This window comes from Oreochromis aureus, linkage group 20 (assembly GCF_013358895.1).
Source record: "Oreochromis aureus strain Israel breed Guangdong linkage group 20, ZZ_aureus, whole genome shotgun sequence".
Classification (NCBI taxonomy): Eukaryota; Metazoa; Chordata; class Actinopteri; order Cichliformes; family Cichlidae; genus Oreochromis; species Oreochromis aureus.
The window spans coordinates 4,131,945-4,147,744 of record NC_052961.1 but is presented as its reverse complement, the minus strand read 5'-3'; the positions used below and the strand labels follow the sequence as shown (position 1 = coordinate 4,147,744).

Genomic DNA, 15,800 nt, shown 5'->3' with positions numbered 1-15,800 from the left:
TTTCGGTGGTAAAGAGTTCTTTGTTTCCTTTGTCTGTTGAAGGACCCGGTGCTAAACCTCCACTGGAAATCTGCTGATTTAAAAGTTAAGCATGTCTTCCAGGCTGACAGTCACAAGAATGTCAGATTATTAAATTCAGAACTGTGAACACTTTGTTTTTCAATCATCACAGGAATCAGAACAAACTGCACGCAGTGGTAAAAACAGTGACGCTAGCAGTACTGGATATGCTGACCCGGAGTACCTCGTGTGTAACTTTCAAGCTCCCATGGGGTCATTGATTATCACCGCCCCATATTTATATGTATAGTTATTGATATATGTCATTGTAAAGTGTTTCACAATATGAATCAATCTACGTTTTAAAAAGAACAAAAACAAAACAGCAATGGGTCCATTGGTGGAGCAAGAACATTGGACAAATGTCAGGGGGACATTTATGTTATTCTCATGTTCTACTTCTAACTGTTGTTGCTTCTGTTTTTACTGGGACTTTGTTTGGGCATCTTGAGTGTTTTGCCCAAAGGCACTTGGACCGGAACACGACCCACCTTCTGAGTGGTGGAGAACCCCAGTAATGTGTTGCAGTAAACAAAGGAAAACAGCTTTAAGGCAGACAATCAGTGCCCAAAGTGACAATAAAAGCACAGCAGACTTGTCAGAGATGAGTTGGGTTTGAAAGAAAATGATAAAAAATGACATTAACCCCGTCACCAGCCTAAAAACTCGTCAGAAACCTCCAGGAACCACTGCCCCAGTGGTTGCTGGAGGTTGCTGACTGTCATCAAACCACAGATGATGAGTTATCTGCAAACACTTGCTAACTGCTCAGGGAGTGGAAGTTAGACTGTGAAAAGTACAATGCAAAATTCAGAGTAAAAGGTTTTACTGTGAAATGTGTTGATTAAAAACAAGAGTTTGTGGGGTTATAGCAAGGCAAGGTATGAGATAATGGATTATTGTGAATCATGCAAAGCTACTCAAGGAGAGATCAAGAATAAAAATGTGCTGGAAATGAGCAGACTAGGTCCTGTTCAAGTAAACCTCATTTTCATGATACAATCAAAACAGGAAAAAACTCATAAAAGATACTCATGTCCATGGAAACACAGTCACTGAGACTGTGTGTGTGTGTGTGTGTGTTTGCTTATTTTATTTAATTAAAAAGAATAAAGTCAGGAGTTTTGTTGGGAATCTGCTGATTTACAGTGGCTTGCAAAAGTATTCGGCCCCCTTGAACTTTTCCACATTTTGTCACATTACAGCCACAAACATGAATCAATTTTATTGGAATTCCAGGTGAAAGACCAACACAAAGTGGTGTACACGTGAGAAGTGGAACGAAAATCATACATGATTCCAAACATTTTTTACAAATAAATCTTACAAAGATCTTTAATTCAGAGATAAATTTCTTTATCTCTAGAAAACTGCATTTCTCCGTATCACTGAACATAAGGTGGGATGTATGCAGGCTGCTTGCTGTAAGAATGCTAATAACACCAGCAATTTATCTTCCTCTAGATGTGTTTACTCGTGTTTATGTTTATTTAATTCTCGGCACAGCGGCTAAACTGAATCGTGATTAAAACACGGAGCTGAAAACACTGCAGGACCTCAGTCAACACTTTTTTTTTTTGCTAATGAAATAAGGATTGAAGTGTTTTTAGGTCATGCAAGTGTCTGTTTGGGAATCCTGTCTCCTGTCTGTGAATGCAGCAGCTGCTGCAGGTGTGGCACTGACAGAAACAATCAGTTTGATCGCAAACTGGTCGAGTCTGTCTGCTTGTATGGCAGCCAGCCTGCAGTTCTGATTGGCTGCTGAAAGCTCATGTAAATGTGTGCGAGTGTTTATGTAACACTGCAGTGAAACAGTGTCAGGCAGAGAACGGGCCGAGGACTGCGCCTGTGTCTCTGAATACTAATCAAATACAACTGCACATCTGACCTATTTGTACTTCAAGTGTTTACACTTCAGGACACTTGGAATGTATACAGGATCTTAAATTATTCTATTCACATACAAAGTCCAGAATAATCACTCTCCATCATCTCTTAAAGACCCCGTAGTATCAAATTATTCCAGTAGGGCGGTTTGCTCTCAGACTGCGGGCGTACTTGTGGTTCCCATGATATCTAAAAGTAGAGTGGGAGGCAGAGCCTTCAGCCTTCAGGTCCCTCGTCTACGGAACCAGCTCCCAGTTTGGATTCAGGAGTCAGACAGCCTCTCTACTTTCTATATCAGTGTTTTCACTTTCTAGCTTAATAAAGCATCTAGTTATGATTGGATCAGGTGAGTCTGATCTTACACTCCTATAGGCTGAGGCTGCTGAGGGACCTTCCATGATGAACTGAGCATTTCTCCTTTTCTCAGACAATCCAGTCCTTAAGTCTGACATCATTAGCCGCTTCCAGGTCCAAACTCCGCTTGACTAGTTTGGGCCCGGAAGCAGAGTTCATACATCATCACTTAATAATCGGATAACACACTAGACTGTAGCCAATCTGCTGTGTTTCAAGCACCAGTAAAAATGGAAACAGGACTGTGGTGATGTCACAAGTTTTTCTTTTCACTGATTCATTTTAAAGTTCTGACGATGTGTTTGTTGAGGTTCGTTCTTTACTTCTTCTTTCTTGATCCATGCTGGTTTCCTAAAATGTTCAGCATGTTTTTCCTGTGTGCGCTCTCGCTGACTTCCTCCCACAGTCCAAAGACGCACATGTCAGATTGCCCGGTGTCTAAACTCACCGCAGGTGTGAATTTGAGTGCAAGTGGTCGTCGGTCTCTCCTTGACCCATGTAACAAACTGGGGTTGTATCCCGCCAGTGACTTATGACCTTGAATCGGGTAAGTGGAAGAAGATGGATGGGCATTTCATGGCCCGTGCTTTGGAAACTATGGACTAGATAAATAATCAATTTGTTGTTTAGCTCTTTATCACCAAATTATTCTTTCATCTAAAAACATCATGTCAGAAATCCCTTTTAAGAACCAGCTTATTTAACAGGGATATTTTTGTCTTTGATATCTTTATTTATTGAAAGCCTCGCGCTAATTTACAGTATCGACTGCTCTGCCAAAGAAATTATTCATCTTTGCATTTAAAAATGTACTGATAGTGAACATATCAGCAATTTTTAAAAAATGTGTCTCTATCAAAAACAATGTTTTAAATGGAAATCAGCTTATTGAATTGTTTCGCATAACTTTTCTGTTTCTTTTCATCAAAATATATTAAATCAGACCCTGCTGATAAAAACAGCTCATAAAGTCCCAATTTCAGTTTTTTTACTTTATCAAAAACACTGATGTAGAACTTCCACAGGAGTTTTTTAGATTTACTTCTTTAAATGCCTTGACTGAGGTGATTATTTCATACTGTATTAAGTATTGTGTGAAAAACCTCTCCTCGACTCCAGAACTACATCATTTAATATTTGTCTGTGATCATCATGATGGAAAGGAGCTCAGGTCCTGCAGGAGCTAGGACGTTAGGATGCCTGACAGTCGTTTACTGACATCACGCCGCGAAAATGGACAAAAACGAACATATTTGTGTGTGTGTGTGTTTCCCCTCAGCTGTACAGGAACTAACAGTTGTTGAACTCGTCTCTGCTTCCTCTCAGTGGTACAATGAGAGTTTTAACATGGGACACACACACACTCACACACTCACACACTCAGAAACACAGTGTGTGTGGTGGCGCCAGCTGAGCGATATTCATATTCTCAGCTTCCTGTCTGCAGATGTTAAAACAACACAATTCATATTTCTCTTTCTGGCAACCACACACACACACACACACACACACACACACACACACACACACTTAACCTCCCCTGTAAATGACTGCAGCTCCTCTGATAAACTGACCCGCTCTGTATTTTTTGGGCTCATTTGCTTATCAAAAAGACAGAAGTGACATTTGAAATCTGCAGATTCTCCTCAGTACAGATCCTTTCCTTGTTTACATTAGCTACTGGAAGCTCTAATGCAGAACTTCCATTGGAAATGCGCTGATATAATGCTCATAGCGCTTTCTTCTGTGCAGGACTTTCTTTCTTTGCAGCTTTTGAAAAACCTACGCTAGAAGTTGCGTTACAAGAAATTTAAGCCAAATCGTCCGTTGGAAATCTGCCCACTTAATCCTCATGAGTTCTGTGCAGAACTTTTCCTGGTTTTCATTAGCTGCTGGAAAGCTTCCATTAGGAATCTGCTGATTTTACACTCAGAAGGCTTTCTTCTATACAGAACATGTTTTCCCCCCAATTAACGACTGGAACCCTTATTGCCAAACTAAAAACCAACTCATGAGTCTTTATGTGTACAGACCTTTTCTTTCTTTTAACTGGCTACTGAAAACTTCAGTGCAAAACTTCTATTGGAAATCTGATGATTTAACATTAAACAAAATGCCTTCTTCTGTACAGCATTTTATTTTTTTATATTTATCAGAAGTTCCATTGGAAATCTGCTGATTTAGTTCCATTAACTGCTTTTGCTTTTTCTCATCTCATCTATTGGAAATCAACCGTTTTTTTTCTGTACCAAGCTTTCCTTTGTTTTCATGATTGATTAGATGATAACTGAATGATTAAAAGTCTTAATGCAGTTGGAAATGTTCTGATTTAACCCTCATAACTTGTTATTTTAATTTCTTTAGGCTATTTAGTAATTCTTTTATACAAGGATAATTATCTCTAGATCAGTAATAGTTCACTAAAGTCATTTACTGGAAATCTTCATAGTTCTGTCCAGCAGAACTTCCATTAGAGATCTGCTAGTTTAACCTTCAGACATTGTTCTTCAGTGCAGGATTTTATTTTTCTGAATCAGGGAGAATCTAAGCCAGAACTTTTTGATTTCCTTATCTGTTAAATTCTTTCGAGCACAAACGTCGTTAGATTAACCCATAAAAATCTGATGCAGGGTGAAAACATTTATCATGTCAGAACGTCACAACGAAGTCTCTGTATAAACATTTAATATGAAATGTTTACGCTGACCCAAACAAACCGATCTGGTGTGTCACCATCTGCCAGCTTTGTGTCTGAATGTCGTTTTTGGGCTGTAAAATTGCCAGAATAAATAAAAGGGACACACGAATGAAGAAGAATCTCGCGACCCTTTCTCTGACTGACCCCTTATCATGTAAGGGCTCGGCAGGTGTATTTACCTGTCTGTCACTGAGCAGGTAGATGTACTGATGGTCGGGACTGAACACCATGTCTCTCAGGATCGGCTTCCCCTCCACCACAGTCACTGTCTCATACAGCAAAGCGTTCTCGGCCGGCGGTGGGATCCCGTCCACACGGATCTGAAACGGACACAAAAGGAATGACGATGATTAAAAAAAATCTACCAGTAAAAACAATAAGAAAAACTAACAAACTGAAAAATCACTCAGGAAGGAGCAAACGGAAACATTCTCAAACTTTTATTTTCAATTTTCAAAGAAAATTATGTCAAACCCTCCGTTAGAATCTCCTCCATTAACACGACGCCTTTTCTTATGCAGAAAATTTCTTTCTTTTCTTTATCTAGTGAAAAACCAGGGCCTCCATTTGAAATACGCTAATTTAACTTTTAATTAGGTCTTCCATACAAAGATGATTTTCTTCATTTAAAAAAAGTCAGACTCGCTTTGAAAATCTGCCAGTTTAACACCCACAAGTCTTTCTATTGAAAATCCAACAATGAATCTAATGATTTACCTTCTGTACTGTTTTGTAGCAGAGAAACAGTTTTTTTTAAACAAGAACAATGAAGTCAGAACTTCCACTGAAAATCTGAGTTAACTCTTAATTACAGAATTCAAATGGAGATGCTTTTTAATCCAAAACAACATCAATTAAAAATCAATTTAATCAATTTTTCCTTCAAAGAAATATTATTTCTATAATTTATTGGAAAATCTATAATCTAAACCTAAATCTAGAGCTAAACCAGACACTAAACTAGAAATTTGCAGTTTTATCAGTTCCAAATATTTTCCAAATACCGAACGTTTGAAAACTTGAAATCTGCTTTTTGATTTTTAAATATTCTTCCTTTTGTTTAGAACTTCAACTGGAAATTCACGGATTCAAATGCACAAAGAACTTTTTTAAGTTGAAAGAATCATTGGGCTTCATGCTCTGGTGACTGTGAATATCCACAAAAATCTGCCCGGCAACTGTGAGGGTGCCTCACACTTAATGCAAAGTGTTGAACTGTTTCATAGCACCATGGAAAAAAAAAAAGCCGCCATTTTACAGACATAAAAGCGAATAATGGGATTAGATTTCACTGAATAGAGACGATGATGATGGTGATGAAGATGGTGAGCATGTAAAGTTAAATACAGCAGAGGGCTGATGAGGAGACAAACACACTGCTCGAAAATGTGGAGCGACTAAAATAAGATTCCCCAAATCTCCCCAAACCTTCCCGCCTCCCTCCCTCCGTCTGACCCAGAAAAACACCACAGAGGAAGAGGAGGAAGGGGGGTAAAAGTGGGAGAGGGGAAAGGGAGAGGGGGAGGAAACAGGGATAAAAAAAACAGGAGAAAATGAGAAGGGGAAAAAATTAGATGAGAAAAAAGAGAAGGAAAGAAAATGGAAAATTACAAAAGCGACAATTAAAATCAGAGAACAGAAGAGAAATAAGATCTGAGGGGAAAATGGGAAATTAAGGTAAGGAAAGGAAGTGAGGAGAAAGAAAGGGAAATAAAATAGGAACGAAGGAAGGAAGGGAACAAGTGAAGAAAAACACAAAAGTATAGAGAAAAGGAAAGGAGTAAAATAAGGGAAGGAAGGAAGTAAAGAAAGATTCAAGGAAATGAATGAGGAGGCAGGGATAAAAATGAAATAAAGAGTAAACCAAGAAAAAAAGGAAGACATAAGGAAAGGACTTAAGGGTGCAAAGGTAGGGAATAAAGAAGGAAAGAAGGAAGGAAGAAAGAGAGAGCAACAAAAAAGATGAAGAAACACGAGCGTGTGATGAAGGACAAATGTGTGTGCTTCTCTTAGTGTGTTAATTAGCTGTCTGCTCGTTAAGAGGCCGAGCTTAATTAGAGCTGACGAGTTGCACACACATACACACACACACACACACACACACACACACACACACACACAGCAGGCCTGACTCACAACCAAATACACACTTGCACAATCCTGTTTTACAGAAACACACCGATTCTCTCTCTCTCTCTCTCTGTCACACACACACACACACACACACACACACACACACAGTCATAGCAGAGTGAGGGAGGAGACGTTAAAGTAGGACACTGCAGCAGACAGAAACCTAACACACATTTCTCACAAACACACACACGCGTGCTGTAAAATTCAATTTAAAGGTGTAATCTATAGAAAAATGAATTTACACATTCCACACTGGCTGAATTTGTCCAAACGCCGACCTGTTTCAGAAAAATCTTTAAATTTCATTTTCTCAGGTGAGTTTTTATCAGAAAACAAGAAACTAACAAAAACCAGCAAATTCTAAAATGGGACTTTTGTGGCTGTGCTCGCCGTAGGAATCAGAGGTGGTGGTGGAGCTGGTCTCTGGGGATGTGGCTAGGCCACCAGTTTGGTTTCCAGTCTCGTGCCAAGAAAGGTGAACACCATCCTGAATCTTTCAGCCTTTTCCACAAAACACATCAAAAGTCAGATTTTTGCCTTATTTCCAAAACAGGATCCCATTAAAATTCTGTCTTTTTCTGAGCTGTAGCAAACATGACATCGACCGATGAAAAACTTCAACGAGCAGCAATCAGAAATCTGAGAGACTGAAAATTAAGATGAGGAAGAAAAGAAGTAAACAGGAGAAAATGAAAGAGAAACAAAGAAAGAGGAGAAGAAGACGTGACGGGGGAGTGACAGAGCGATCGAGGAAGTGACCTCTGACTCGTGACTCCCGGCTGGGATTCAAACCGTCAACACCTGCTTTGTTCTGAGCACAGCCCGAGGTCGCGATCTCACCCACATAGCCTCGCTCTGACCTTTGACCTCTCGCCCAGAGACACAATCCGTCTGTCGTATTGTGTTGCCCCGGGATGTGCCTCAGCGATAAGCATTACTCGCGTTGCGGGGACTCAACAGAAAAAGTGCCTTGAAGATAAATCGTTAACTTTCACTCTGAAGTTTGAGGTTTGTGGATTGAGCAAGCCTCGGGAAACTAATGTGTGTGTGTTTGTGTGTGTGTGTGTGTGTTTGTGTTTGTGTGTGCTGACAGACGCACTCCTTCCGAGTTTCATTAACTGACAGGATCATGTGACGAGAACAAACTCAAATGTCCAGCTGAGCTCTGAATCGCATATCCAATTAGACTCGGCTTTAACGCCCAGCAGCAGCAGCTGTTTCCACCTGATTTCAGATGCAAGTCACAACTTCCATTAGAAGAGATACTAATTTAACCATCGCTGAGTCGATCTTCAGTGCAAAACGTATACGATTCAAAACTCTGAATCAGGAAATCTGATATAACGAGTCTGTTTGTTTCTTTAATGAACCAAGCTGTTGTTTTTTTCATCCTTGAACGTCTTTTGGAAAACTGCTGATTTAAAACTTCAGCTGTAAATCTCTGTATCACGTGTATCAATTCCTTTATTAAAATCCATCAGTCCAAGTCAGAACTGTCGTCGAGTGCTTTTATTCCTGTGGAAAGCGTACACTGTTTAGTAACATAATCCCTATCAGGACTCCCGCTGGAAATTTGCTTGTGTCATTTTTTTTCAGGACAACCTGTTTTCTCTTTTTTAAAATGTTCCCAAAGTCAGAACTTCTAACAGACAGATGCAGATTTCACCATCATCAAAGCTTTCTGCTGTGCAAAGCTTATCCAGTTCAAAACTTCTATTAAACATTGCTTATGTAACACTCATCAAGTCTTTTTTTAATGATCCAAACTGTTGTTTTTGTGGGAATTTAGGTCAGAAAACTGCAGATTTCAAACTCCAGCTGTGAAACTTTCTTATTAAAGCTCAGTCCAACTCACGTTTGCCTTCAACCCCTTTTGACTCGATGAAATGGGAATTTTGTTCTGTACAATGTCTCTGTTGAAAATTTCCACTGAAAATGTGTGGATTTAACAGGAACTTTAGTCAGAACTTAAACTGTCATCAAGGCTTTCTTCAGCACAAAGCTTCTCCAATTCAAAACTCACTGATTTAAAGCAATCGAATGAAAAGATGTTTGATTTTTTTTTCCAAGAACGTAAATCAGAACTTCCATTAAAATGGGCTAATTAATCCATCAGGTTTTCCAAATCTTATCAAATGGAGGACTCTCATGGGAAATTGGCAGAACTAACAGACACTAATTCCTGTTCGACTGTCTTTGTGTTTCATAAAAACCATCAGGCAGAAACGGGAAAATCGACTTTTAGGGATTTCTTTCTTTGTTTTTCTAAAGGACCGTTTGTCCAGGTTTAATTGAAGGAAATGCAAACAGGACTGTCCTCGGAAACAACTCACAGTCAGAATTTCCACGAGAAATCATTTTCTTCCGTCTTTCTTCTCTGCTTTTCTTTTCCTCCAAAGGATCTAATTCACAACTCCCACTGGAAACTTTCTTATTTAACAGACACTGATCACCATTTAATCACTGCAGTGTGATTGGGTTCTGTTTGTCTTTGTGGCTGAAACGTGGTTCGAGCCATCCTGATTTTTGGAAACTACGACACTGAAACTCCAGCCTGTACGGAAAAGAAGGAAAAACATCCAAGTCAGAACTGCCACAGAAAACCTGCTGATTTCACATCCTTCTGCAAGCCTGTCTGCAGCCAGTGAATTATTAACCAACACAATCCGAGTCAGGACGTCCATTTCTCACTCTGCATTTTGTTTCTTCCATTAGAAAATATGCTGATTAAACTCTCGTGTGCTTTTCCTCCTGGTGTCTCTGATGCCACTCGCTGCCCCGTTTCAGTTTGTTAAACGCATACAATTTTTCATTTTCACTGTTTATTCTGCTTAGTTGGTCAGTGACGGGTGGAAACCAGATACCACACACACACACACACACACACACACACACACACGGCCTGCAGCCAGCTGCCTGAAATTCCGTTGTAATGCAATACTGCCATGTGTGTGTATCAGTGTGTGTGTGTGTGTGTGTGTGCGTGTGTGTGTGTGTGAAATAAGTATTAAATGTGTGGTCCAGCCCGATGGTGAGGGAGGGAGACAGAGTAAAGCTGCCGGTTCATTTGCGATAAACCGACTCTATTACTGATAATACCGACTGTGTGTGTATTTACAGCTGCACACACAAACACACAGGACTATACAACGCCTTTATAAGTTCATGACAGAACTTCCATTTACAATCATACGATTTAATTTTTTTCCTGTTTATGGAGAGCTTACAAAAGTTCCTCTTGGAAGTTTGTTGACTTCATGTTAACTCTGTTTCCACAGAGCTATTCATTTGTTTTAAAATCATAATTTAAAAACAATTATTATTACTGCACCCAATATGCCGTCTGTGTGTACACTGTGTATTTATGTTTTTGGAGGTTTGTAGTTTCAACTCTATTGCTATATGTAATACAGAGCTTCCAGTGAAAGCTGACAGTATGATGACAGCTTTATTCCTATGCGCACATTTTTTTAGTTCATCTTTTAAACAGTGTTAACAGCAGCAGATCCACTTTTGACTGTATCCTCCCGCCAACATCATGGCGCTAATTTAAAGGCTGATCGTGTTGACTGTAGGTCAGAATCCGTTTCCATCACCTACAGCAGCGGTCCACAACCTTTTTTGCACCACGGCCCAGTTTATGTCTGACAATATTTTCAGGGACCGGCCTTTAAGGTGTCGCGGATAAATACAACAAAATAAAACCAGTACCAGTACCAAAAAAAAGAAGATTTATTCATAACACGGGAAAAGAACCAGGGAAACTGAGTTAACAAAAAAATAACAATAAAAACCCTGAAAACCATAAATTTCACACCCGAGCCTCAACTCTTGCGGCCCGGCACCAAACAACTCTCGGACTGGTACCGGTCCATGGCCCGGGGCTTGGGGACAGCTGAAAAATGAAGCCAGTGCAGTTCTTCGGATGGCCACTTGAGGCTGCCTCCAAAAGTGAGTCAGTCCCAATATGTTAAAATGTCGAACTTCGCAGCAGAAATAAACATGTTTACAGCCCAGTACACAAAGTGTTTTGGGTCTCTCGGATTATTTATCGTCTTCACGACACCTTTCACGAGTCACACTGGAGTCGGGGGTGTGGCAGCTGGTATCCTGGTATCACTGAACTGTAACTTTTTACCGTGTTTGTGTCTCCTGAGACACGTTTTCATGTATTATCTAACTAAGATTACGATCTGCTTTATGACACAGGCCATCCAAGAAGCTCCACTTTTAGTGAGTGAAATTCTAGTATTTTATGAGTCTGTAACTCAGCATAATTAGTCAGGATGTGTGTCTGTGGGTTTCAGCCATGCTGTTTATAGATGCAACTTGTTTTTGCACAGGGCAGCAGAGTGACATCGTGGTGGCTACGTTCATCTTTTTATATCATCTCCGGTCATTACGGCAACATTTCTAGAGCTTAATGGCCACAATGGGAATTTTGTGTCTGTGTGTGTAAGTAAGCACATAAGTAGTAAAAAATAACTCTGTCAACTATTTTTTAAACTCTCAGAAACAGTTTAGATCGTACTGAGAGTCAGTAAAAGTTAGTGCTGTTTATGGATTTAAAGCTTTAAACATGGACCCACATGGACTGGCAGTGCTGAGAGCTCCTGTAGAAACATTTACATGTGTTATTCCTGTGATTGTGTGTCTGCAGCTCGGTTTGATGCTGTTTCTGAGTCAGACGAGGGAGTTTGTTGTGGTGTTGTGTTGGTTGGGTTAGTGCAGCTTTAACCCTGACGTCGTTTCTTTCTTTCTTTTTATTTTTTTTAATTTTAGATCATTTGTTCATGCTTTACCCAATTTTACAGAAACTTGTGTGAGACTTTCAAGATTTAAAATCATGCCAAAAACCACTAATTTAACTCCTGTTGGTAATATGAAACTCAAGCTAAGCTAAAAAAAATCTCACTGAAATCCTGATGAATAAAGTATTTATCTGTCTTGTATTAAAGGGAAAAAGAAAACCGTTAAACCTGCACACACCAGATCATCCCTATAAAAAAGACTAGCGTTGAGTTTTCCTCTTCACAGACACTCGTGGCATTTCTTTCGCCTCAGAGTAAAAACACAAACATTTTTCCCTCTCTTGTTGTGTCACCTTTCTGGCATGTGTGTTTTATTTTGGTAGAGACCTTGAATTCAGCGTCTTTCTAAAGGCAGCCTCGTTCTGTCAGACTCATTAGTGTCTGTTAACAGACTCATTCAGCTCTCATTCAATCTGTCTGCCTCTCTCTTTCATTCACAAACACATTACAGCACCCTGAAACTCAACACCTGCACTACTTTCCCTGCAGTGCGCACACACAGACACACAAAAACATGCAGCAGGTCTGTTAGCATGCTACGCTCAAGTTTCATTCAGCTGCTGCTGCTTCTCTGCTGCAGACTCTCCTTTCAGCCTGCGTTCTCACTAATGTGGACAAATTTGAAAATCATGTTTTGCTCAAGCTCTGCTTTGAAACTGAAGCACCCGATAACAGAGCGCTTCAGCGTGCTGCTTGGAGTTTGCTCGCTTAGACCAGACTGCTGCGTCGGAAACAGTTTCTGCCGTTCGGCCCGTCACACAACGTGTCTGGGATTCTCCACAAAGTTGGAAATTCTTTATTATTGGTACAAGATCTACAAATTAAAATCCTCTTAGAAAGAGTCTGAGTTTAGGGTCTAGTTTAACGTCAATTCCACCTTCAGGCCGGGGTCTTTCTTCGTGGAGTTTGCATGTACTCCCGGTATTTACATGGGTTCTCTCCGGGTACTCCTGCATGCACTTAGTGGGGTTAGGTTAATTAGTAACTCTAAACTGCCCATAGGTGTGAATGGTTGTCTGTCTCTATGTGTTAGCACTGCGGCAGCCTGGCGTCCTGTCCAGGGTGTACCCTGCCTCTCGCCCTAAGACAGCTGAGATAGGCTCCAGCTCCCCGCGACCCTGACAAGGATAAGCAAAAGGGATGGATGATTCACATGTGTAGCTGCTTTTTTAATTCTAATTCTTCTTCGTTTTTAAAAAAAAATCAGCTAATTTAAGCCTCTGTCATCATTTGACTTCATCTTAGTTGAGTCTACAGTATGAATACTCTGTTCAGTGTCTCCCAGCTGACCATCCTGGATTTTCCTAAAAACAAATCTGGGAATAATATCACATCCTCAACAGGAACATATATTATATATATTACATTTGGAAAATCTTCTAATATAACACTCAGAAAGGCCTTTCTGTTCTATGGAGGCTATTTATGTTTTTTAAACCAGTCAGAACTTCTATAGGAAATCTGTTGATCTAAGCCTGAGTGGAGTTACTGCCCATTACAGCACCAGCACTAAAATGAGAAAAAATGGTGGCATCTTTTATTATTCCTCTGTGAATTTTGTCAGAAAACAATTAAGCGGCTCATTAGCACCTCCAACAAGATAGCAGTGTGTTAGGACCATCAAAGTGTCTCTTTAGACCGAGTGGGGCCGATCACGCCATCCAGCCGGTGTACAAATTACCACGGAAAGTATTAAAACTCCATTTCGGATGGAAAACAATCATGTTGTCGCCTCCTTCTTCTGACCTGAGATCAGACAAGAGGAGGAGACACAGTGTGAGCGTGTGAAGGAGGGCCATCGTATCCATTTAGCTCCTTCAGACGGACACTAAACATTGTTCAGTCAGCCATCGCGCCCTGAGGGAGGAAGAGGAGGAGGAAGAGCAGCGAAGGGTGAAACAGGCAGAGGGGAGGCAGTTAAGCTTATTAGTTCCTCCCTATCCCCCAACACACACACACACACACACACACACACACACACACACACACACACACACACACACAGACACAGCAGATAATAGTAAGACCTCCAACTGATGGTTTTAAGCCCTCAGGCGAACGCACACACACACACACACACACACACACACACACACACACACACACACACACTTAAACTGGATTATTTTTTTTCCATGAGTCTTAAAATCATATTTTCTCAGTAAACAACAAAATTAGTTGTAACTAATGCACAGAAGACTTAAATTAGCACATTTCTGATGGAAGTTATTTATAAAATCCTTTGGAAGTTCAGTGGATTTTTAAGTTGCCATCATTTTTATAATGATGGAAACTAGCACCACATGCTAGTCTGAAACCCAAACATTAATTTCAGAGCAAAATAAAAGATGAGAAACTCTGTCTATCTGTTCACAGCAGATGCTATTATTATGCTTTGTAACAGTTTGGTATCACCACTGCATGATGAGTTTTCCTCACTGAGCTCTCAAAGCTACACCACATATGAGAAGGTGACTGGAAAGTGGCTCCCAACTGCAAACCCGGATCAATGAAGTAATGGGAAGGTGTGGGGTGACAAAAGCCAGAAGGAAAAGAGCTGACAGACCCAACCAAAGACGAGAAGATTTCAGATCCAAGTAACGACGAGTGTAGGGTCCGGTCACTCATGCATCAAAGGGTTAATCAACCTTAGTGGCTGTTAAAAATGTACTTCCAAAGAGAACGAATCCCAGAGTGTCCAGGGGGAACAGTCCTAATAGGTGTAGTGGTTTTTAATTTGCCTGTGATTATACGTGATTAATGGTGCATGCAGAGGGAACGGTTAGGTGAACGTTCAAGTACAAAGTTTAAGGTTTGGACTCGGCTCAGTTTGTCGTCTTATTAGAAAAAGTCAAGTCAAAGCTTCCACTGCAGGTTTAACTCAGCTCTGTGTCTGCCTCTCACACAGATCACAGTTTGTATTTCAACCAACATCATCTTTAAACATCATCTGATTTATCGCTCATATATCTTTACTTCTCTGCAGAGCTCGACTCTGTCACCTCTAGTCACCGACTGTTAGTTTTAATCGACTCATTGTTCAAGAAATGATGGAAACTAGCACAGCAACAAACCCGTGAGGGCCCAAAAGCGCTCTCCCCTTTAAGCCTGCATTATCTTTGCCATGGTAACAATTACACATGCTATAATAGATAATATACCCGCGTATATCCCCTCCCCCACCCGCACGTCTCCTGGATTGAGTGGAAGAATGAAATAAACAGAGAGAGAGAGGATGAAGTGTGAAGAGTCTTCAGTCTCTTTGGGGAGCTGACAGATTTGCTCGTTCTTCCATCATCTCCCTGGCAACCGAATAATAATTAATCCACCTCTGTGCGCGCGTGCATGGTACGACGGCATGTGTGTGCGCACCGTGTTTTCTGCAGTGTGTGTGATATTTTTTTCTGTTGCCAGTGGTGATGCAACGATATCTATCCTTCAATATGTAGGGCAGCTGGTAGCAAGGAGAGAAAGAGATGATGCAAAAGCAAAAAAAAGAAAAGGGGGCGGGAGTGAGAAGCAGCAGCGGGGGCAGGGATCCAAGTCAGAACTGGAACCGGATATCTGGCAATTTAAAGTCCAACTGTTGTTGTATATGCAGCTCACTTTGTCTGTTACTACCAAGTAACTTTAACTCAGGCAACGTATATATATGAACATTTGCTTCTAAGATATCTCTACATCTAAAATGAAGTTTGATCATTTCTGACTAAATGTTTATATAACAGCTGATCGATGACCTAAAGGACTGTAGACCACTGGAGAGGCAGTGACTACTTTAAGTCAAACTTACGCTGCACTACATGGAACAAGTGAAAATTCTCCAAGATGGGAGATGCACTGTCTAAAAACAA

The 15,800-nt window shown here is 40.5% G+C and overlaps 1 protein-coding gene across 2 annotated transcripts in view; it reads right to left on the bottom strand.

Annotated features, from left to right (window-relative positions):
• Positions 1 to 15,800, bottom strand: part of plxna3 (plexin A3) — a 147,120-nt gene that overhangs the window by 62,159 nt on the left and 69,161 nt on the right. For both annotated transcript variants that reach the window (XM_031759143.2, XM_039603852.1), the window contains exon 7: positions 5,179 to 5,319. In XM_031759143.2, coding sequence (XP_031615003.1) covers positions 5,179 to 5,319 — 141 coding nt within the window. The remainder of the gene's footprint in view (positions 1 to 5,178; positions 5,320 to 15,800) is intronic.